Raw genomic sequence first — 20,631 nt, 5'->3', positions numbered from 1 at the left:
CGCAATAGACACTACTTCCTCTACATCATGGCACCCAAATTCGCCATCTTGGACGATTACCAGGGCATTGCGTGCGCCCATTTTGCTCACCTCGAGTCGCGCATCGATATCGCCACCTTCCCCGACACCCTCGATCCCCGCGACCCGGCACAGCAAGATGCACTTGTACAGCGCCTCCAGCCCTTCGATGTGGTGCTAGCCATGCGCGAGCGGACTCCCTTCTCGGCACAAACCCTGGCCGCTCTCCCGAACCTGAGATTGCTTTTGACCACGGGCACCCGCAACCTATCCCTCGACCTCCAAGCTTGTACCGACCGAGGCATTCCAGTCGCCGGAACCGAGGGACGGCCGCCTGGGGTGAACTCGACCGTGCAACATACGTGGGCGCTGATCCTGGCGCTGGCCCGGCATGTGGCACGCGATGACGCAGCCGTCAAACAGGGCGGGTGGCAAGGGTCGCTGGGGATCAATCTGTCGGGCAAGACATTGGCGCTGCTGGGTCTGGGGAAGTTGGGCTCACAGGTGGGCAAGATTGCGGTGCAGGCCTTTGGCATGAATGTCCTCGCTTGGTCGACGAACCTGACCCAAGCGAAAGCCGATGCACAAGCGCAAGAACAGGGTCTGCCGGCGGGTAGCTTCGTGGTCGCGCCCTCCAAGGCAGATTTTCTTGCGCGCGCCGACGTCCTGAGTGTGCACCATGTCCTCTCCGACCGCAGCCGGGTAATCATCGGGGCCGCAGACCTGGCGATGCTTCAACCGACGGCTATGATCGTCAACACGTCGCGTGGGCCATTGATTGACGAGCCGGCATTGCTCGAGACCCTGAACGCTGGGCGCATCCGAGGTGTTGCTCTAGATGTCTTCGACCCGGAACCATTGCCCTTGAACAGCCCATGGCGCACGACCGCCTGGGGTCAGGACGGACGCAGTGAAGTACTGCTTACCCCCCACATGGGCTATGGAGAAGAAGAACTGCTGCACGGGTGGTATCGGGAGGTGGCCGAGAATTTGGAGCAATGGTTAGACAGACGGGAACTGCTGCGCAAGATGAATTAGATCAAGTCCACTTTGACCGGACATGTTTCCACTTTTGTAATTGTCTTTTCAATTGTCTTGCATGTGGGAGCTCACCGAGCCGACTCCTGGCGATCGGCCCGTAGATTGCTTCCCCACAGAGCATAGTGGGGTTTCATGAGGGTGTGTTGGCGTCATGGTTTCTGCAAGCCTCGGATGAGCGCATCCTCGGTTGAAGGGAAAGAGGTAAGGTTGACCCTGTGGAGTGTATAAGAGAAGCAATTGGCCTGGTAGGATCACACCACACCTGCGCTCGTCCTCTTCCTCTTCCTCTCTTTGCTTCAACATGGCCCCCTCCGCAGATCCTCTACCAGTGGCGGTGCCCACAGCACCCACATTCCTCGAACCATCTCCTCCGACCCATCCCGACCGGCTGTACGTCAACCGCAGCGCAAAGGCCTTTGGCAGCGGGGCATTCTCGCTGGTCGACCTACCAGCCGGGGCACTCTTCGCCAAGATCACCACCGCCACGCCGGGCAAGAAAGCGTACACGAGCGTGCAAACAGGGCGCGACACGCACATCGAGCTCAATTCCGACCTGGTGTATTGCAACCACTCGTGCGCGCCGTCGCTGATCTTCGATATGGCGCGCATGGAGGTGCGCGTTGTCGACGAACGGCCGTTGAAGAAGGGCCATGCGCTGACCTTCTTCTACCCGAGCACCGAGTGGGAAATGGACCAGCCGTTTCAGTGCACCTGCGGGGCGGGTGAGGTCTGTTGTGGGTGGATTCCTGGGGCGAAAACGATGCCTCCTGATGAGTTGGATGGGTACTGGCTTAATGGGCATATTGCAGAGTTGCTGCACGAGCGGCATTGAATGAAATACGTGAAGTCTAGGAAAAGTCGAGGGGGAAAATAGATAGACACGAAACCCAGTGTCTACAAGATATCAAATAGACAAAGAGATGAGAAAAATGAGAAAAATGAGAAAAGCCCAGAGGTCGTCGAAATTATCATAAAAATGTAAAGTGTACACTGCCATGGAGCTGTCACCTTGGTCTATACATCTCCCCAGCTTAGCTGCCTCCCCCTCCCGCAATAACAACACATTGCACCAGACGCCGCCGATCAATTTCGCGCTTGAGCATCAACAGACACGTCGCGACCACAATAGCCTCATCCACTTCAAGCGACTGCCGCGCCGCCTCATCGATCTGCAATTCCCCACCATTGCCAGCAGCGCATCGCGAAGTGCCAGGCGTACGAGTATCTTGACCACGCGCCAGCTGCGCAATACGACGATTCTGTGGCTCTTTACCCTGACCATCGACGACGTTCAAAACAATCAAGTTGACCTTGTTGCCATCAGCACGTTTCTCCTTAGCATAGCCCCATTCCAGCAGAAGTCCACCAGACCCCATAAACTGCACCGCGCGCGAGCCCCACTTGCCCGAGATCTTCAGCTCGTCGGCGAGCACACTCGGGCTCTGCAGGAGCCGGAGCACCGGGCCGCGGGTCGGGCCAAAGAAGTAGTCGGTGCGGATGAGATTGCCGCGTTTCGGGTCGGACAGCACGGCATCGCCGGACCAGAGACTGTCGCGGGTGGAGATGTAGGCGACGGTGTCGTCGGGATTGTGGATGAAGATCTCGGTTTGGCGGGCGGGGAGAGGTAGACGGAAGGCGCCGATGCCGCGGGCGTTGATTGCCAGGGTGCGAGAGGGAGAGAAGGAGAAGTTGGTATCGGTGAGGGTGCGCTCGGAGCTGGCTGAGCTCACGGATTGCGCGGATGAGACTACCTCTTTCTCGGTGTAGTCGACTTTGGTGTTGGTGGTTGTAGCCATGGTGATTGTGAATGATTTCTGTCATTCCAGCATGCTCGAACATGCCATCTTTTATACCTCATGGCCACCCTCGTTCGATACGGGAGTTGCTATAAAGAGCAAAAAGTGGATCACCCCATGGCTTGGCTGAGCTTGGCTCGTATTTTGTGTTGGCTGAGCCTTGCAGACCTGAAGATCCCCGAGTACGGGTCATGCCAGATCTGGGGATCGCCACCTCGGTGGATGATCGGGCGTTAGAGATTGGCGTCATAGGCTCGATTGAGATACTTTCTGCCATGGCACAGAACTTGCTTGGCGGTAGACCCGTGGATAGGCACTGGAATAGTTCAGACTTCCCTGTGCGCAGCATGGTGGCAGTGTAGGAAGGGGTGGAGAGGCTGTAGCACAGACGATAAAGATCTGGTAGACAGAGCTGTTCATCCAGTAAATGCATTGTATAAACGAGTTCAAACATTTACATCATATCTTTTTATTGCAAAACTTATAATCTTTGTGGTATAGTCCAAGGGTACCACCCAATCTCTCACCGTCAGACTATAGATACGACTTAGGGTTAGGGTCGTGAGGATCCGATAGTATAGCCCTGGAGAACCCCTCTGAAGCTGGCGGCGATTCGTCCCCCGTTAGTCGTTCTCTTTAGCCATTTACTCTATTGGGACTTTCTCCATAGCTCATCGTTTCTTCGTTCAAAGCCTAAACCACCAACGGAAGAGAGATAAATCCTCCTCCGACCAAACGCCAAAGCCGATGCTCTCAGAGACAAATCCATCGTGCCACGGGGCATATAACCTAACTCATCACAGGTGGATCCCACATAGACAGCCAACAAGGGCAATCTACGGGGAGGCACGACGCAAAGAAGAGGACGTGACACTATCATCACGGACAAGAAACTGGAAAACTGGAAAAAAAAAAAATAACACAAAAACCAACTAAAACAGGATCTCGCCGCTGTGTTCTGGTTCGAATCCCAATGCTTGCAGCTCGGTGTAGCGCTTCTTGTCGCCCCGTTTGCGCTGGCTATCTTCCTTCTTTTTGAGTTCGAAGACTTCCTCGAAGGGAGCCCGGGTGACCGAGGTAGGAATTTCGTCTTCTCGATCGAGATCCTGTAGAGAATGTCGCATGAGTACAATTCAAAAAAAGTGAAAAGAGGTAAAGATACGTACCACTTCTCCCAACAGGAGAACATTCTCGCCGCGAACGACAAAGATGCCTCGTGGGACATCGGCGTAGAGCTTGCCGGCATAGATGCGCTCCACAGTATCCTGGAAGACAAGATTTGCTGAACAGGTCAATCAAGGATATTGGTTAAAAAAAATGAGTATAACCATGCCATACCGAATTGATCCCAGCTTCGCAAAACCCCAATCAGTTTCCTCCCATCGCGGAGGACAAGGACAAGTTTCTCTGAAAGGTGTCAGCCATTGACCATTCTTGTCCTATTTGTTCCTGCCTCTCTACATATATATATAGAGGCAACCCATGCCAAGCTGATCAACATACTATCAGTCAGATCCAGCAATTGAGCAGCCGTCGTGAACATCTGCGGCGGCAATTGCGGCGGACCGGGCGGGTGCATAGGCCCCGAGGGACCGAGGACACTTTGCTGTGAGGATTGCTGCTGCTGCTGCTGCTGCTGCGCTTGAGCAGGGTTATCGTTGAGAGGAAGTCGCTCCATGGTGGATGGTGTTGGTGGGGAAAAGGAATTCGAAAACGAGGGGCAGCGACCCGGGGGCGCGGCGGGAAATGGAACGTGGGGGGAGGGAGAGGAGAGGGAGAGATGAAAGGTAAGATATTTAGGCGTGGAAGGAAGATATTCTCATTCTGGGGACAGGCTGCAATCGGTCGGAAAAGCAGCCAGCGGCAGCACGCAGCTGGTTATGCGCAGCGATGGAGTTGCAAGTCTCGAGGGCGGTGTGTTTGCGGTGCTTGACTCGTCTACATCATGGATCTTCTTTTTATATATATATTTTTTTATAGAAACAACCAAACTATTCAATCCTGCGCAAATTTATACATTGGCTTATTTTTGACAATCCAGATCAATCCCTCCGGAAATATTTAACATGCTATACAACTGGGAGTGGGGTATTCACAAAAAAAAGATATCAAACCATCAAACCACACTGACACCCCTTTGCTGACCGCGCATCCTCTCCTCTCGCCGTCGACTATACGGTGCACAGTATGGTTCATCAGCGGAGCCAATACTAGCGCGCACGCCATCCTGAGACCGATGATAAGCCGGACTGGACGGGGCGGGCGGAAGCTGGAGGACCTTGAACTGAGCGTCGGAGATAATGCGCAGTCCATAGAGGTAGCGCATCAGCTCAAAGTCTGGCCGGCTCCTGGCTAGTGTGTGGCCTTGCTCGTAGTGGGTGGTGGCAACATGGTCGAGCATGCGATCCCAGGCAGCCGGTTTCCCTGACTGACTTGACTGACTTGACTGACCCGGCGGCAAGGCCACAGCAACAGGGTCGCTGTCCTGGACTGACTTGGTACCTTCCAGCACAGGAGATGAAACAGGATTTGCAACGCCGTCAATGAACTTGGTACTCGGGCACAGCGGACATCGGGCCGTGGACGGGGGCTGGTGCATGCGAAAGTGACTACGGACATGAGTCCGCCACTGCACAGCATCATCAAAAGACTCATGGCAGTCAAGCATATGAAAGAGACAAGCATAGATGCGCCGCGGTGACTCCAAGCCAACAGAAGCAAATGGTGCCTTCGACGACGCCGTATCCCACGATGATGACAAAGAAGAAGAAGAAGAAGAAGAAGCGTGCGACAGAACCGCCGGCTCAGCGCCAGCGCTGCGACCGGTTCCCTCAGACCCTGTTCCACTCTCTGCGCGGGCATGAACCGTCACACCCTCATATCGGGAACTAGACCGGGTATCGGCGGAGGAGACCGACGGCGAAGACGAGGGCATACCGCGGATGATCATCACTTCACTTTGCGGTTTGTGGTGGGGGTCTCGGCTCGTGGACTCAGACAGGCACTGTTCGGGGAGTCGTGAGGTTTGACGAGAACCAGGGCGCTGGCCGGGGTCGTCCTGAGCAGTATCGCTCGGACGAGCAGGCGCTCGCTCCGACATGCTCCGCGCGGGGGGGGGGAGAAGAAGAATAGTACCGGGAAACTGAGAGGATCGCGTCAGCATTCACGGTAATCGCTTATGCCGTGTCATGCGCGCGGCAAAGAGAGGAGTCAAAAGGAAGAGGCGGAGAAAGAGAAAGAGACATACCTCTTCCAGCGCTCTATCTATACCATGCCCCTCGGGGACTTTCTCGTTCTCCAGACGAAACGCGGAATCTGCGCCTGTGGCCTGACGGTCAGCATGCATGACATTGGGGAGCGCATTTCTGCACGTACAGAGTGGGGATGCCGCCTCTGCGCCAATTCACGAATCCATGGCTGTGGCTGCCGAGGGGGCTCGACGTTGAAAGGGGAATATCATTCTCAGGGTGTACGCTAGGCAATGGAGGGGGCGAGCGGGGCGCTGGGCGGATGATTTTTTTTTGTCTGATGGATTGCATAGAAAATCCTGAGCCCATCATCATATATGAGTAGACTGAATATTTGTAGATGTATTCCAAGTCATAAAAGCCCAAGGAAAATAGCCAATCCAAGGTATTCATGCAAGACAGCTCTGCTGGGGGATCTCTATAGCCTACGACACCACATCCCATAGACCCGAGAATATATCCAGATAATTGAAATTTTCTTCATTTTTCCCGTGCATGCGCGGGTTCAGCAATTAAGTAGGGAAAAAAAGAAGCAGAATCAGAAAGAGAAAGAGACCACAGGTCTGGGAGAGGAGAATCACACAACCGTCGAGAGACGTTGAGGTTAGACTCGAAAGAAATCAGACAGGAAATAAAAAGATCCACAGAAAAATCCACAATCCGTCTATTGAGTCGAGACGCCGTCAAACAGAAACCAGATCAAAGAAAATGAAAGAAAAAGAGAGAAAACCGATCCGTTCATTTGACACCGTTGATGCCCGCAAAGCACAGAAAAAAAAATGCAGAAGTCTATTGGTTTCGTAGCGCGCATAACACAAGTTTCAAGGCATCAATAGGGGAGGGAGAGGGGAAAAAATTCTTACAAACGGTCCGCCAAGTCACCGCCGGCAACGGAGTTGTTGGTCGACGATGACATGGACGAGAATCCGTTCGTGGGATTGAGCATGTCCTGCACGGCAACCTTGGGCACCTGCGGAACCGGCAGCTTGCGCTGCGTGCCGTCTGGTTTGGACATGATGTCGGTGATGCTGGGGCCCATGCTGCCATGACCAGGACTGTAGTAGTTGGGGCCCTCGGGCTGAGGCTCCATGGGAGCCAGGGCCGGCGTGTGCTGGAGGGACAGGTGCCGAATGGAAGGCAGGTGCAGCTCGCTGGTTCCGAGGGGACGCAGACGCGGAGAGTGCGCCGGGGTAGCCAACGGGGTGTGGTCAGGAGTTGGCGACAACGAGTCATGCGAGAAGGTAGGGGACGAGGGGGCCGTGGAGTTGGGCGAGTTGGGTCGCGAACGCTTCACGCGATGCGATGAGTAGGGATCATCATCCTCGTTGGAATGCGACCGGGTCATGTTCTGGGAGATGGCGTAGGCGGACAGCGAAGGCAGCCCGCGGCCACTGTGATGACGCGATCCGTACATGTGATGCCGCGATCCGTGGTAACCCATGTGGTCATCCCGTTCAACCTGGGAGGCGGCCGTGGCCAGCAGGTTGATATCCATGCCGGATGAAGCACGGTCGGTGTTCCGCGAGTACGGGCCCAGATTCGACCGCATGTGGTTGGCATAGTTGGAGAAGGAGTGAGGCGGAGAGACATCAGGAGAGCCGACCTGAGAGACCGGGGCAGAGCGCGTCATGGGCTTGCTGGGCGGAGGCATCATATTGGCGTTGGCCATCACCGCGTCCTGGCCAGCGGCGGCCGCTGCTGCTGCCAGGTGCTGAGCCTTATTACTGCGGCGCGAGTTCGGGTTGTTGTGGATGCGGGAGTGACGGGTGAGTTCATCCGAGCGACTGAAGCGCTTGGTACAGCCGGGGAACTGGCAGGCATGGGGCTTCTCGCCAGTGTGCGTGCGGATGTGGCGGGTCTGGTGCTCCAGACGATGGAAGGCACGGTCACAGAGAGGGCACTTATAGGGCCGGGGCAGATCCTGACGGACCTCCTCGGTCGCAGGACGAGCACCCTTCATGAGAGGCGGTAGTAGGCTCACAGAAGAGGCCATGGACGAGTTGGAATCAGAAGGAGCCGAAGGCTGAGCAGATACGTCTGCGTCTTGGGGGTTCAAGAGATTAGAGAAACCCGCTGAAGAGGCCGGTGGTGGCATGTGAATCTCTTGGGAGAAGTGGGACAAGACGGGGGGTTTATGACCGGATGATCCAGAGGCTGAGAAAAGGGAGGGGGGGGGGCAAGGAGCCGAGGCGGATGGGTGATTTATCACGGCAGGGGTCTCCAGAGCTAAAAACCCAGAAGTGATCAGCACCCGAGGATTTCAGGCGATCGGGATCGGAGGGATGTGCAAGGCGGGACCCCAAATTGATGTGGGGGGGGGGGGGGGGGGGGGAGATGAGGGAGGAAGAGAGAAGAGAACTCAGAGAAAGAGAGAAAGAGAGAAAGAGAGCAAAAAAAAGGAGAAAAGAATCCGGAGATGACGATCTGGGGCAGATAAAATAAAGAAGAAATCAAGGGGGAAATGGAGGGAAAAAATGAGGAAGGGAGAAATCGGGGAGAAGGGGGCGAGTCGGAAACGGGTTTGGGAAAAAGACAGTGAAAAAATGGAGTGAAAAATTGAAAAAGAAAAAGACTTATCGGATCGCAACAAGGTTGAGCAAAGACCGTGTGGGGGAAGGGGGACTGGGGCAAAAAATTCGATTTTGTTTTTTATTCGATTTTTGAAAATTTGGGTGAAAATTTCAATCCTTTCTCTGTCTTTTACGCAAAAAAAAGAATTGCGATTTCTGGATTTGCACATCTCGGTATTGAAATAGATTACTCTAGCCTCATACATGAGTACTTGGAACAATATCCATATCAATATTATGATCCTCTTTTACTAGGCGAGAGAAAAAATGAAAAGAAAAAAAGAGAAAAAGAGAAAAAAAGGAAAAAGAAAAAGAAAAAGAAAAAGAAAAAGAAAAAGAAAAAGAAAAAGAAAAAGAAAAAAAAAGAAAAAGAAAAAGAAAAAGAAAAAGAAAAAGAAAAAGAAAAAGAAAAAGAAAAAGAAAAAGAAAAAGAAAAAGAAAAAAGAAAAAGAAAAAGAAAAAGAAAAAGAAAAAGAAAAAGAAAAAGAAAAAGAAAAAGAAAAAGAAAAAGAAAAAGAAAAAGAAAAAGAAAAAGAAAAAGAAAAAGAAAAAGAAAAAGAAAAAGAAAAAGAAAAAGAAAAAGAAAAAGAAAAAGAAAAAGAAAAAGAAAAAGAAAAAGAAAAAGAAAAAGAAAAAGAAAATAGGAGTACTCCACAGTAAAAAAAAAAAAAAAAAAAAAAAAAAAAATGTGGAGACCTTCGCAAAAGGTCCTCCGGGATTATCTCATAATTTGCTGAAGAATCGTGTGGCGTGATTGCGAGTGCGTGGCCCCAGGCCGGCTATCGCGCATCTGGAGAAAGCAGCTGGGGAAGTGTCTTATCACCCGGAACAGACGGAAGATGATACACGATGATGAGAGATGGGCCGGCCTGGCTGATCCTTTTTTTTTTCCTTTTCTTTTCTATAAATACCCCGGACGAATGATGAGGCTATTACTTTCAATTGATCATACCCCCAGACTCGAGTTCATTCCATTGATAATCAAATAGCCCCATGACCCACGGGGATAAACAAAAAAAAAAAAAAAAAGAAAGAAAGAAAGATAGGCATTCTTGGACCCCATGATCCTGGTCTTATCTCTCTCTCTCTCCCTCTTGGACACCCTGGCTTTTTCCCTTTTTCACTTTCCACCTGCATCCCCGTCCGTTAGTGGCAGATCTTACGCATGAAATAGTCATAACTTGATTTCTCGTCATTTCAGCCGTGTCTCAGGAATCCAGGTGATCCTGGCCATCCAGACTATCAAGGAACCACTAGAGTAGGTCATTAGATGATTCAAATTCAAACTGAGGAATGAGGAACCAAATTCCACAGGACGTAAGTGTCGGGGGCTCCGGATTCGGGGGATCTACAGCGAGAGTTGTCCCAGGGGCAATTACCCGCTTTTTACCGTCACTGGTCTATCCCTCTCTATCTCGACCTCGATCTCTATGTCAAGATGATATTTAGGGTAAGACTAACCGGGACCCAACTTCCGTTCACCCCCAATTTCATGATTTCATCAATCTTTTATCTAATGTGATTGTGGGGAATTCGCATTTGTTCAGTAGGAATCGGCGAACCTCCTCCGATTGCGGGGGATAACCCTACACGGTCGACACTCAACCCCCGCAAGCCCCAACTCATTCTCAGCTTCCCCACGGCAGTTCGCACGGGGGGACTCTGAGCATTTACCGACATCGGATTTGCATCTTTGGATACTTCCCAAGGTTTTCCATCACGCCATTGCCCGTTGGGTTGGTGGAATACCCTCGGGCAATGCGGATCATCAACTCAACAAGGCTGATCGTTGAACCTTGAAATCGAGGGGGGCAAGGTCAATCCTAGGACAATCCTTTGATTCCTTTATCTTCGTCATTCTATCATTCTCCATTTTTGACTCAAAATTTGCGAGTCATGACGTCTCAACCTCTCTCCTCAGCTCCGACGGTTGGATCGCCGACAAGGATCGGGGTGATTGGCACTCCATTTCGAATCACTCGGATCGTCCTCGACTCTTTTTTTTTTATATATATTTTTCCTTTCTTTTTCTTTCTTTTTCTTTCTTTTTTTTTTCATATTGAAACCCTCCCTATCCGAGGGTACACAAGCCCCGTGGGTCCAGCCATCAGCCAAGAAAAGAGTAGGGTCCCCTCCGCATGCGTAGGGGTCCCATTGTCTCGAGTCTCGCTTGGGGTGACATTGATTCTTGGCAGTTCTCAATGCGGGGAGAGTCAGACTGGGGGAGTCCGGGGAAGAGAGAGAGTGTGTGTGCGTGGGCAATGACTGAATTCCTACTCCTGGTAAGTATCGCGAAGTCACCATGATCACATCAGATGGACTCGTCATAAGAACCTGAATTTCGATACGATTGGAAGGCCTCGATTACTTCACAATTATCATGGGAAATGATATTGCCACGGCCGCACCTAAACCCCAACGCCAAGGGGATCCACGATCCACAGCTTCTGGAATAGCAGCCTGCTCCAATGGTAACGCCAGATCGCATCACGCTGATATCACCGGGGCCGGTCCGGAGTCCGAATGGATTGTCCTATCTCTGGGAGTAAACCCTAGTTACTGTATTAGTAGGATAGTGGTATACTTTCACTATTGTATCACCGTGTCCTGTAGAGAATACAGCTCTACAGCTCTACTTTGGAATCTCCAAAATATGTGAGTGAATTATTCCCCATACTCGTGGGTTACCCACTTCACGCCTTGGGGGATAGACCACGCTATGGCCAAGGTACCGCAGATCTATCTCTGGGCTTTTTCCCAGAAATATATATAAAATAAAATATAGATAGGGGAACAGAGATTTTCTGCCCCGTTTCAGCCGTGGGGGGGGGGGGCTATTGACTCGCTAAAAACAGAAAAAAAAAAGGAATCCCCCACAGGATTTACATTGTTGACATAGCCCCATTCTACCAGCCTGGTTTACCCCCATCGCCGAATCTATCCATGACCGTCGTTTTGGGGAATCCTGGCCTCTCGCACATTCACGTGCGCTATAGAGATGCGGATCCAACTGGGGACTTCCGGGCAAATTTTTCTTTTTTTTTCTTCGCCCCCCCCCCCCCCCCCCCGCGGATTCACATGCGATCATTTCTCAGCCCTTTGGAGGATATCTGGATATGAAGGATTTTTTTCCCCGCCGTTGCCCAGTCTATCGTCTCATTCTCCGCCCAGAGCACGTTCGGGGGCCCCATGGTGTCATGGCTTGACTTCTCCAGGGCGTTCCTGATCGTCCTTGATAAGCGATGGAACATTCTATCTCGAAGGAATGTGTCGGGCGTTATGGGGGTTTCGGGGGGGGGGAGTGCCGCCACGTCATTGATATTGCCGGCCCTGAACCATAGATATGAACGATATAATTTTTTCATTCTTATTTTTCATGATTTTTTTTTTCTCTGGATGGATTACTCGGTGAACCCGTTGAGACCTTCAGAAGCCAAGTCCAAAACTGCTGCAGGTACCAATTCCTCAGATCCGGATAGGGCTGGCCAAGCCAAAAGGGGGAAAGCCAGAAAATCATCGGATGAACTCGGACTTACACCAATGTCCCCCCCCCTAATGGCCTAATGGTGCCATTATCGCGCCAACTTGCGACGGAGGGACTCAGGCGTGCTTCCTTCTGGCTGATTGCGGGGCTTAGTGTACTCCACGCTGATCGTGAGTCAGATAAATCGACGAATCAGAGGGGTAAATTGGGCACTTGTCAAAAATTGTGGGTGCATATCGTGAAGTGCTAAGCCTCAAGATAGCATGAAAAATTTTTATAATTATTATTTTTTTCTTTCAGCCGGGGCAAGTACTCGAAGAAGAATTGGGCCAAAGGGGGTTCGGTGAGAGAAGCCAGGCGACTTTGCCCCTGATTTTTCTGTCCCGTGTGAGCCGGGCCCGAACTCGGCGAAACCCTCGGCTTTGCTGTGCCGAGTCCCTTGGTTTTCTTTCTCTTTCTCTTCTCTGGCTCCGACATTCTTCCCGTGGTTCGGTCCTGGCCTTGGTTCTTTGTTCGTTTTTTTTTTCCTTTTCCTTTTCCTTTTTATTTTCACCTTTTAAGGGAAAAAGGATAAAAGAAAAGTCCGGGGTCCATGATCCGGTTACGCGGTGCGAGATTGTCCCGCATTATTTCCGACCCCTGTCCGACTGCGGAGTTTTCCCATGTAGCGGTGAGAAGTCCGTGGGGGCTCTCGAGATGTTCGCTGTGGAATACTGCAGGGAAATAATGCACAGGCATATACATTCCCAGAAGAACAGAACAACCTATTCAGATTGTCCTACAGTGCCAATGCAATTCCCTATACAATTCCCATGCAATCCCTATCTATTCCAAGTATATCCCGAATGCGCTCTGTAGTAATCCGCCCCGATGCGGTCATTCTGCCGTTCGCGGCCGCCCGAACACCCACGGGGTCGAGCTCAGCACCGTAATCGCGGATCTCACACAGCTGCTGAGGTGTTATTTTCTTCTTCTTATTTTTTTTTTTTTTTATTTTGCGTCTAACGTCTCTTTCTCTGTATCCTGAGTCATTGGTTAGACTTGCTGCCACTCTGGATCGCCCTGTCCTGGAGCTCCGCCCATCATGGCTCCCCCGCGTCAACGCACCACAGCTCTCGTCGACGACTCGAGGTCCGAAGCCTCAAGCGGCACTCGCGAATATCGAACCACGGCCTCCAAAAGCCGCAAGAATGGTCCTGCAACCAAAGACAAAAATGCAGTAACCAGCGCCCCCGCCGGCAGTGACCAGCAGGAGGGCCAACCCCGAGTACGTCTGAATTCACCCTACTCAATTGAAAGAAGCTCGGCTGACACACATTTTTTTTCTTTGAAATCTACAGCTACCATGGTCTGACCTCCCTCTCGACATCCTCCATGCCTACCGCCACGTCCACAAACTGCCCACTCCCAGCGCCTTCGCCAACGACTACTCCCGCATCGTCCTCTCGCAGGGCATCGGCCTGCGTTCGCCAACCTCCCTGGCCGCTCGGCGCGCCCAGTCCTCACACTCAAACTCACAATCAAACTCCAACTCCAACTCACACTCAGCCCGCGATCGAAACCCCGCCTCCGCCGGCTCCGTCGACGACTCCTCGCTGCGCCGCATCATCGGCCAGGACCGCGTCAGCAAGGACCAATTCGCGCTCGTGGTCCGCAAACACTTTAACAGTGCGGGCCTCTCGGAGCAGGAGTCCATTGCCCGGTTTCTGTATACTGTGCGCGAGGAGAGACGAGGGCGTCAATTTCGGTTGAGGTTTCAGCCGTAGTTTTCCTTGCTTCATCTTTTCTGTCACCTGGCAGAATGAAGGAAGAAAAAAAAAAGAAAAGAAAAGAAACACTGCGGTATATACTCTTTTCTGTTATGCTTGTGCAAGTCCAATTGGGCCGTGGGGCCTGCGTCTCGTTTGTTCGCGCTCTGGTGACAGCCACGATGTGAGCGTACTGATCTGTCTTCTCTGTCTGGTCCGACGCTGATCTGGTGTCTGATCTGGCTTGTCCTTGTCCTCTTGTACTCTTTTTTTCTGATTTATAACAAGATACCCATTGGCGTTGGGGTGTTTTTTTTGTGGCTAGATTAATGCTCTCTCTCTCTCTTTTTATCTCTTGTTCTGTTTGATACATAGTCTATATGGTACAATGGCTATCGAGGGCTTCTAAACCCGGCAAAATTGGGTAGAAATTTTGGTTTATGACGGCGCAATTCTGAAGCAAATCATGCCGTTATATTTGGATACACTTACCTATTCATCTAGCATGGCTACCTGGATAGATGGTTGATGTTCACCTCCATTTACCTAGAATAGTCCATCTCTGATAGTATGCCTAGACACTATACCATCCACGGATGGACAAGATCAAGTATGTGATCCAAATCACCAAGCTTTTTATAGGCTTGTAGAAGAGAATGAACGGTAGCTCAACTGAAAATCAAGTGCTAAGAGTATATATTCGTCCATCATGTACATCACAGCATAGCGCTTCGAATAAAACGAAAAGAATAGATATCCAAGCCGACTTCGCAAAGAGAAAAGTCGAACCCAAGAAAAACCCAAAGCGATAAGACAGCCAAATCAGGGGAAACTCATCAAAAGAAATCCACAAAAATCTAACGCCGAGATTTATGCCAATCCTCACCTCGCTTTCCCCTCGATATCTCACACCATGCGGCATCCAAGCACGCATAATTAACCCCCTTCAGAACAAGCCTGCGCTTACTTCCAAGCGTTGAGACCAGCCCACGGGTCATTGGTGGCCGAGGAGTGTTGAGACTGAGACTGAGAAGGGGTTCTATGGTGTCCATACGGTCTGCTCTGTGCATAGCCACCAGGACCCGAGGGATACGGACCGCCCCCGGAGGGCGGGTAGGTGGTCTGCTGCGGGCGTGGAGGAGGCGGGGGTGGAATATACCCCTGAGAAGCCATGTAGTGCGACGGCGGAGGGGCTGCAGCCGTCGTCGACGGCGGACTGGCTCCGGAGTAGCCACCATACGGAGCAGGCGTTTGAGAAAAGAATTGCTGGTTCGGCGGCGGAGACACGGGGGTCTGATAAGGGTATGCCATGGGATTGTAGCCCTCAGACAGTGGGGCGGCCGCGCCTTGTTGGAAAGGCTGCCCAGGAACATATGGTACACTCGGACCGGCTCCCATGTATTGTCCATAGGGCGCGGGGGAGTGTGAGGGGGGAACCCCGTGGGGTGGTGCTCCCGGCATGGGGGGCGGGTAGCGAGGTGACATTTTCGGAGACGGGCCCGTGGCTGAATAGGATGGTGTCTGGATAGAGGAGGGTGGCGATTTAATTTTAGATGGAGCAGCGGCAGATCCCGTGGATGGTGAGGTCGATGATGGCTTGGGTTCCGTGGAAAGGCGTTCCATTAACTGACGCAGCTTCTCTCGCTCACGGTCATCCTGTTCCGAGACGCCGCTGGCCTTTTCGCGTTCGATTTGACTCAAAAGTTGCGCGCCCTCGGACCGGCGATTGTTGATGAAGGTCTCGACATTCTTTCGGAGGCTTTCGACGTTTTCACCCATCTCCTTGTAGAATGTTCGGGCTTGAACGATGCCGGAAGAAAGGCCGTTGAAAGCTTCATAGACCTTCTTGTACCGAGCCATCACTGTGTTGCGTTGCCGTGTGATGGTTTCATACTTGGACTGCTCAGATCGAACTCGCTTGTCTTGCAACAAGTCGCCGTACGTTTTTGTAAGCTCTTTCATCAAGGATGACTGCTTATGGTTCGCCTGTAAGAGCCGATTCTGGTGAGGCCGGAATTTCTCGAGCTCAGCCTCGAAGAGCTGACTCTCTTGGCCCGTGATGGATTTCTTGTTTAGAATCAGAACGTTTGAAATGTCGTCGTTGTGAACCTGTGCTGCAGGGTGAGACTTGCAATGGTGGGGATAAGGAGAAAGGAGCGCGCTTACCTTGTCCTTCAAATCTTTGAGTACTTGAGACCGTTCACGCTTGACCAGGTTCAACTTCTTCAAGATCTCCTCCACCTTGGAAATCTGCTCCGCAACGGACATGCTGCCTTCATCATAAACATCATCCAGGAGACTGCCCTCTGCCGGGCTAGCGCCTCCACCTTTTCCTTTTCCGTGCTTTGATCCGGATTTGATCATTGCTCGTTGGAAGAGCACGTCCGCCTCTTCCGTCTCCCCCGCAGACCGCATCTCGTCGAAATCCCCTTCATACTGTCGCAGTGTGGCTGACAGCTGAGAATCGCTAGCACTGGCTTCATTCACGGTATCTCGGTATGTCCGAACATCACCCCGGAGCGTGGTGTTGAGTCGACTACTGGGCTGCTGAGTCCAATCTGCTCCATACTTGGACCGCATCTTTTCACACACGCTCTCCTCCAAATCCAGCTGCTTAGAACACTGGTCCAATTGGGCCAGCACTTCGGCCTTGCCCTCCTGAAGGTCGTCAAACGCCCTATGAAACGGCTTATGCCCGGCAAGCTCCGAGCACCAGCGGCGAAATTCTTCATCCACGGTGACTTCTTGGTCCGTGCCACCCTTGAGAATGTTGAGACTGCCGGGCAGTTTCAGATAATCCAAACTGGCAGCCATCTCGCCGTTGGCAGTTTCCACCTTTTCGGTTTCTGCCCGAACCAGCTTGGCCTTCTCTTCATCGTACAAACTGGCAGTCTCCGTAACAGACATGGGCACGAGCTTCTGGAAGATGTCCGGCCCGATGATTCGCTGGATGTCTTGTCCTTGATACAACTCGCTGACTGGAATGGCCTTTGCGGCAGGTAGCTTGGAAACTGCTGCGAGACCAGCTTCGTTGGGGACCGGCTGATGGTAGATAAAATCATTGTCCTTGGTCAAAGTGGCGAGTGTGGCTTGCACTTTGGACTGGTTGTGTTTAATGAGATCCACTAGGTTGCTCCCGGCCTCCGCCGTCAAATTTGAGGTCACTGGAGCCGACGAGGGGAATGATTTGGCAAAGCCCAAAGCAGCGATGGTTTGCTTGTCAGCCATCTGCAGTCTAGCGATGGCAACCCCATGAGATCCGCTCTCGGCCTCCGCGACTGCCTGGAAATAGGATGCAATGGAACCCAAGTGCGCTGCCTTTGCTTGCACAACGATCGACCACGCCTTATCGAACACGTTTTTGCTGACAAAGTCCTGCATTGTTTCCGCGGCCTGCGAGTAGAGATATGCAGCCTGGCCCGCCAATTTCGCCAGGAACCCGGGCTTCTTCGAATCTGCCACTTGCTTCTCCAGAAACACCTCCTGCGCCTGGGCTAGCGTGACATGAATCAAAGTCTTCACCGTGTCTCGATTGAGATCAGTCGACGGCGCATGCAGGAAGTTTTCATTGATATAAGTGAACATGCCAGCGGATGCCTGGAAGGAATGGTACGCGGTTTTGAGTCCGGCATCCTCGGCACGATTCTGGTTGGCCGCATGGCACGAGAGGACGGCGGAGATGTTGAAGATGATGGAAGCTTTTTCGTAGGCCAGGGAATATTGAGACGTGGGTTTGTGAGTGAAAGCATCGTACCTAGAGAGTGGGCACAGTGAGTAAGACGCTACTATATCCAGCAAGAGTCAAGGCCCCGCACCATGTAAATGAGATTTTGATGTGATTCTCGTCAACCGGAAACCGGAGGTCCAACAGCTCCAGTTGACCATAGTATCGGTACAGCAGATCGCGACCGGTTGCACTATCTTTCCCTGCACCTCTCATATCCTGCCGTAGTCGGTTGAGAGTCGCGCATTCTTGAGTGTATCGCTCGGGGTCCTCTCCATAGGTCTGTCGGATGTAATCCTTGAGAGGTTGAATCCAGTCGATCTCGTTGGTCTGCTTCAGCGGACACGAGAGCATCGGAGACTGAACCATTTTGTTTCAGATGGTTCCCCAGAGCGAGATGCTCCCATCCAAATATATCAGGACTTCGAGGACAAAGAAGCGCGAGCGCAAGGGGTAGGAGCTTGGTGTCTGAGGGGATCGAAAGGCTGTGGGGTAAAGGGAGGCGGAAGGTCGGCGCCTAGGGGCTGATCAGTTTGGTAATGACGTCGATCGAATTTCTGCTGGCGAAGGCAATTCAGATGGCAAAGAAAGAGAAGAAGAAGAATAAGAGGGAGGGAGAGAGAGGAGAAAGGACGAGGAAGAGGAGGGCGAGAGGGAGAGAGGGATGCTGCCTTGGAGAAAAAGGTGCTGAGGTGGGATGTGATGAGCGCCAACCCAAACATACACCCCACAAAGTATACCGCACATCTCCAAATCAACGGGAAACTTTCCAAATTTTTATAGATTCTAGAAGAAATAAAAAATAAAGAAAGAAAGTAGAGAGTTTCTCTAGCACTCCTAGTAATACAGCGTCCCCAATTCTCGCCGGCGCTATGACATTGAGGTAAATACAGCCCAAAAGGATATAGAGTACATGGAGATTTACATTGGCCTTCTCTTTTTTTGTTATTTCAAGACTTCTTCGAGTCATCCTTGGTGTCGCTCTTGTCGGCATCCTTCGGGTCCTTGGCATCGGACTTGGAAGAATCACAGTTCTTGTCCGTCAGTCGGTGCCAGACAGACTTCAGAAACCCTTCTCCTTTATGCGCGTCGCTCGAGTCCGAGTCGGAAGGAGGACTAATGAAGGGATCAGGTCAGTATCAGTCGTTCAAGCATACATATAGATATCAACCCCGGAGTATGGGCCTACCTCTCCTTGCTGAAGTTCATGGTCCGTTTGGCCGTTTTGTCTCCCATCTCGTCTGCCAGGACCTCTAGAATGGTCCGCTGGTTGCCGGTCAGGTACTTGGGCATGGCGACCTTGAACTCAACCCGCAAATCGCCCGTCGGATTGAAACTGCGGGCTCGGCCGCCGAGCTTCTTCATGCCCATTCCCGAAAGCGTGATCCGATCACCAGTGCCGGTACCAGTCGCCACCTTGACCTTGACTTCATTATCGAGGGTTGGGATCGTTGCCTCGCCACCCAGAAGAGCCGTGGTGAGCGGAATCGACGCGGTGTACAGAATGTCGGAGCCCGAGCGACTGAACCGATGATCCGGGGCGACTCGGATGGACACATACAGATCACCGCGCTGGGACCGGGCACCAGGAGCGGTGGAGGTCCCAGTGGGAGGAGCATCACCTTCTCCGGCCACTCTCAGCCGCATGCCATCCTCCACGCCACCAGGGATATCCACCTGGATTGTCTTGCGATCCCGAACCACACCGGCTCCGTGGCAACCACCGCACTCAGACCCGCGGGGGACGGTCATTCCAGTCCCACCACAGGAGTCGCAGGTTGCAGCCACCTGGAACCCGCCCTGCATGAAGTGAACTCGGGTACCGGACCCATTGCACTGGCGACACTGGGACCGCTTGGAACCTTGCTTCAACCCATCACCTTTGCAGGTCCCACACTGTGTCAAGGGAGTGATGACAATATCCTGAGATGCACCTTTGGCGGCATCCATGAACGAGATGTTGGTCTGCACTTCGATATCTTCACCCACCAAGATTTGTTCCTGAAATGGGTTGCGACGACCACGAGGTCCGCGGCGTGCTCCTCCGGTAAAGGCGCCAAAAAGATCCTCGAAGTTGATATCGCCCGAAAAGCCGCCGCCAAAGCCACCCCCGAATCCTCCACCAAAACCATGGAACCCTCCTGCACCGGCAAACGGATTACCGCCGGCACTCGGATCGAACCCACCATTCTGGTCAAAAGCAGCCGAGCCAAAGCGGTCGTAATTCTCTCTCTTTTGGCATCGGACAGTAATTCATAGGCGGTTTGGGCTTCCGAGAACTTGTCTTTCGCTGTTGGGTCCTTGTTGGTGTCTGGGTGATATTTCTTGGCCATGCCGTAGTAGGCCTTCTTGATATCGCCCGCTGACGCATTTTTTTCCACGCCGAGGACTTTGTAGGGATCGGAGATGGCCAAGAGAGGGGAAGTCGTGTGAAAAGTCTGTCCATGTGATGGTCAGCTATCATCTTTCCCAAACACAGAAAAGCCACATACCTTAGCCGAGAGCGCGATACCGTCTTTCTTCTTAGAGATACCTTCCCGCAGGCTTCTCGCCGGAGAAGCAGAGATCGTCGCGTGATAACATCGCGTCTGACCCGACGATCGAACACCCTGACTGGAGGTCTGTTTCGAGCATGGTTGTGTTGTCCGTAGCAGACGCGCGGGGAGGGCCGCGGCCTTGGGCAATGTTGCGGATGGATTCATGGATAGTAATGGCCGAACAGCGGTTGGCTGTCGAAGCCAGAATCCAGGTGAGGAGAGAAATGAAAATTTCAATGAAAAGAAAAAAGGAGGTTTCAAGCGATAAAGGAAAGGACAAAGTCACCAAACACCCGGGACCACCAATGCTCTCCTGATCGCAGAGAATCTTCGAGTTCTTCGGCAGAGAAGTTCCTCGGAGAAATATTGTGCCGGACGATGATGAAAGAGCTGCTGACTGAAGCAATGCTCCGACTGCGGACCTTCGCCTCGCTTCCTCTCTCTCTCGTGTTTCCTGGAGCTGCG

At 52.2% G+C, this 20,631-nt stretch overlaps 9 protein-coding genes across 9 annotated transcripts; 3 read left to right on the top strand and 6 right to left on the bottom strand.

The window, feature by feature from the left end:
• Positions 1-27: 27 nt before the first annotated feature.
• On the top strand, positions 28-1,056 carry NUU61_010174 (D-2-hydroxyacid dehydrogenase family protein; the record flags this gene model as incomplete). The annotated part of the gene is made up of 1 exon (XM_056660699.1): positions 28-1,056. One exon carries the CDS (start codon positions 28-30, stop codon positions 1,054-1,056), a length of 1,029 nt encoding a protein of 342 aa, XP_056507197.1.
• A 304-nt stretch (positions 1,057-1,360) lies between these two features.
• On the top strand, positions 1,361-1,891 carry NUU61_010173 (uncharacterized protein; the record flags this gene model as incomplete). Its single annotated transcript, XM_056660698.1, has 1 exon — positions 1,361-1,891. The coding sequence occupies one exon, from the start codon at positions 1,361-1,363 to the stop codon at positions 1,889-1,891; it is 531 nt and encodes a 176-aa protein (XP_056507196.1).
• A 199-nt stretch (positions 1,892-2,090) lies between these two features.
• Positions 2,091-2,855, bottom strand: NUU61_010172 (uncharacterized protein; the record flags this gene model as incomplete). The annotated part of the gene is made up of 1 exon (XM_056660697.1): positions 2,091-2,855. One exon carries the CDS (start codon positions 2,853-2,855, stop codon positions 2,091-2,093), a length of 765 nt encoding a protein of 254 aa, XP_056507195.1.
• A 932-nt stretch (positions 2,856-3,787) lies between these two features.
• Positions 3,788-4,533, bottom strand: NUU61_010171 (U6 snRNA-associated Sm-like protein LSm1; the record flags this gene model as incomplete). The annotated part of the gene is made up of 4 exons (XM_056660696.1): positions 3,788-3,961; positions 4,022-4,137; positions 4,194-4,262; positions 4,359-4,533. 4 exons carry the CDS (start codon positions 4,531-4,533, stop codon positions 3,788-3,790), a joined length of 534 nt encoding a protein of 177 aa, XP_056507194.1.
• Positions 4,534-4,971: 438 nt separating this feature from the next.
• NUU61_010170 (uncharacterized protein) lies at positions 4,972-5,955 on the bottom strand (the record flags this gene model as incomplete). Its single annotated transcript, XM_056660695.1, has 1 exon — positions 4,972-5,955. One exon carries the CDS (start codon positions 5,953-5,955, stop codon positions 4,972-4,974), a length of 984 nt encoding a protein of 327 aa, XP_056507193.1.
• A 1,007-nt stretch (positions 5,956-6,962) lies between these two features.
• On the bottom strand, positions 6,963-8,198 carry NUU61_010169 (C2H2-type zinc finger protein; the record flags this gene model as incomplete). The annotated part of the gene is made up of 1 exon (XM_056660694.1): positions 6,963-8,198. The coding sequence occupies one exon, from the start codon at positions 8,196-8,198 to the stop codon at positions 6,963-6,965; it is 1,236 nt and encodes a 411-aa protein (XP_056507192.1).
• A 5,043-nt stretch (positions 8,199-13,241) lies between these two features.
• NUU61_010168 (histone deacetylase complex subunit SAP30 Sin3-binding domain-containing protein) lies at positions 13,242-13,923 on the top strand (the record flags this gene model as incomplete). Its single annotated transcript, XM_056660693.1, has 2 exons — positions 13,242-13,424; positions 13,498-13,923. The coding sequence occupies 2 exons, from the start codon at positions 13,242-13,244 to the stop codon at positions 13,921-13,923; spliced, it is 609 nt and encodes a 202-aa protein (XP_056507191.1).
• A 945-nt stretch (positions 13,924-14,868) lies between these two features.
• Positions 14,869-17,998, bottom strand: bro1 (putative signal transduction protein BroA; the record flags this gene model as incomplete). The annotated part of the gene is made up of 2 exons (XM_056660692.1): positions 14,869-17,659; positions 17,721-17,998. The coding sequence occupies 2 exons, from the start codon at positions 17,996-17,998 to the stop codon at positions 14,869-14,871; spliced, it is 3,069 nt and encodes a 1,022-aa protein (XP_056507190.1).
• A 581-nt stretch (positions 17,999-18,579) lies between these two features.
• Positions 18,580-20,331, bottom strand: NUU61_010166 (putative mitochondrial DnaJ chaperone (Mdj1); the record flags this gene model as incomplete). The annotated part of the gene is made up of 4 exons (XM_056660691.1): positions 18,580-18,745; positions 18,819-19,770; positions 19,812-20,067; positions 20,122-20,331. 4 exons carry the CDS (start codon positions 20,329-20,331, stop codon positions 18,580-18,582), a joined length of 1,584 nt encoding a protein of 527 aa, XP_056507189.1.
• Between the last annotated feature and the right edge of the window lie 300 nt (positions 20,332-20,631).

Source organism: Penicillium alfredii (assembly GCF_028826965.1).
Source record: "Penicillium alfredii strain IBT 34128 chromosome Unknown utg000012l_segment0_segment0, whole genome shotgun sequence".
In the NCBI taxonomy this organism is placed as follows: Eukaryota; Fungi; Ascomycota; class Eurotiomycetes; order Eurotiales; family Aspergillaceae; genus Penicillium; species Penicillium alfredii.
Note: the sequence above shows the minus strand (reverse complement) of the source record. Positions and strands in the feature narration are given on the sequence as shown.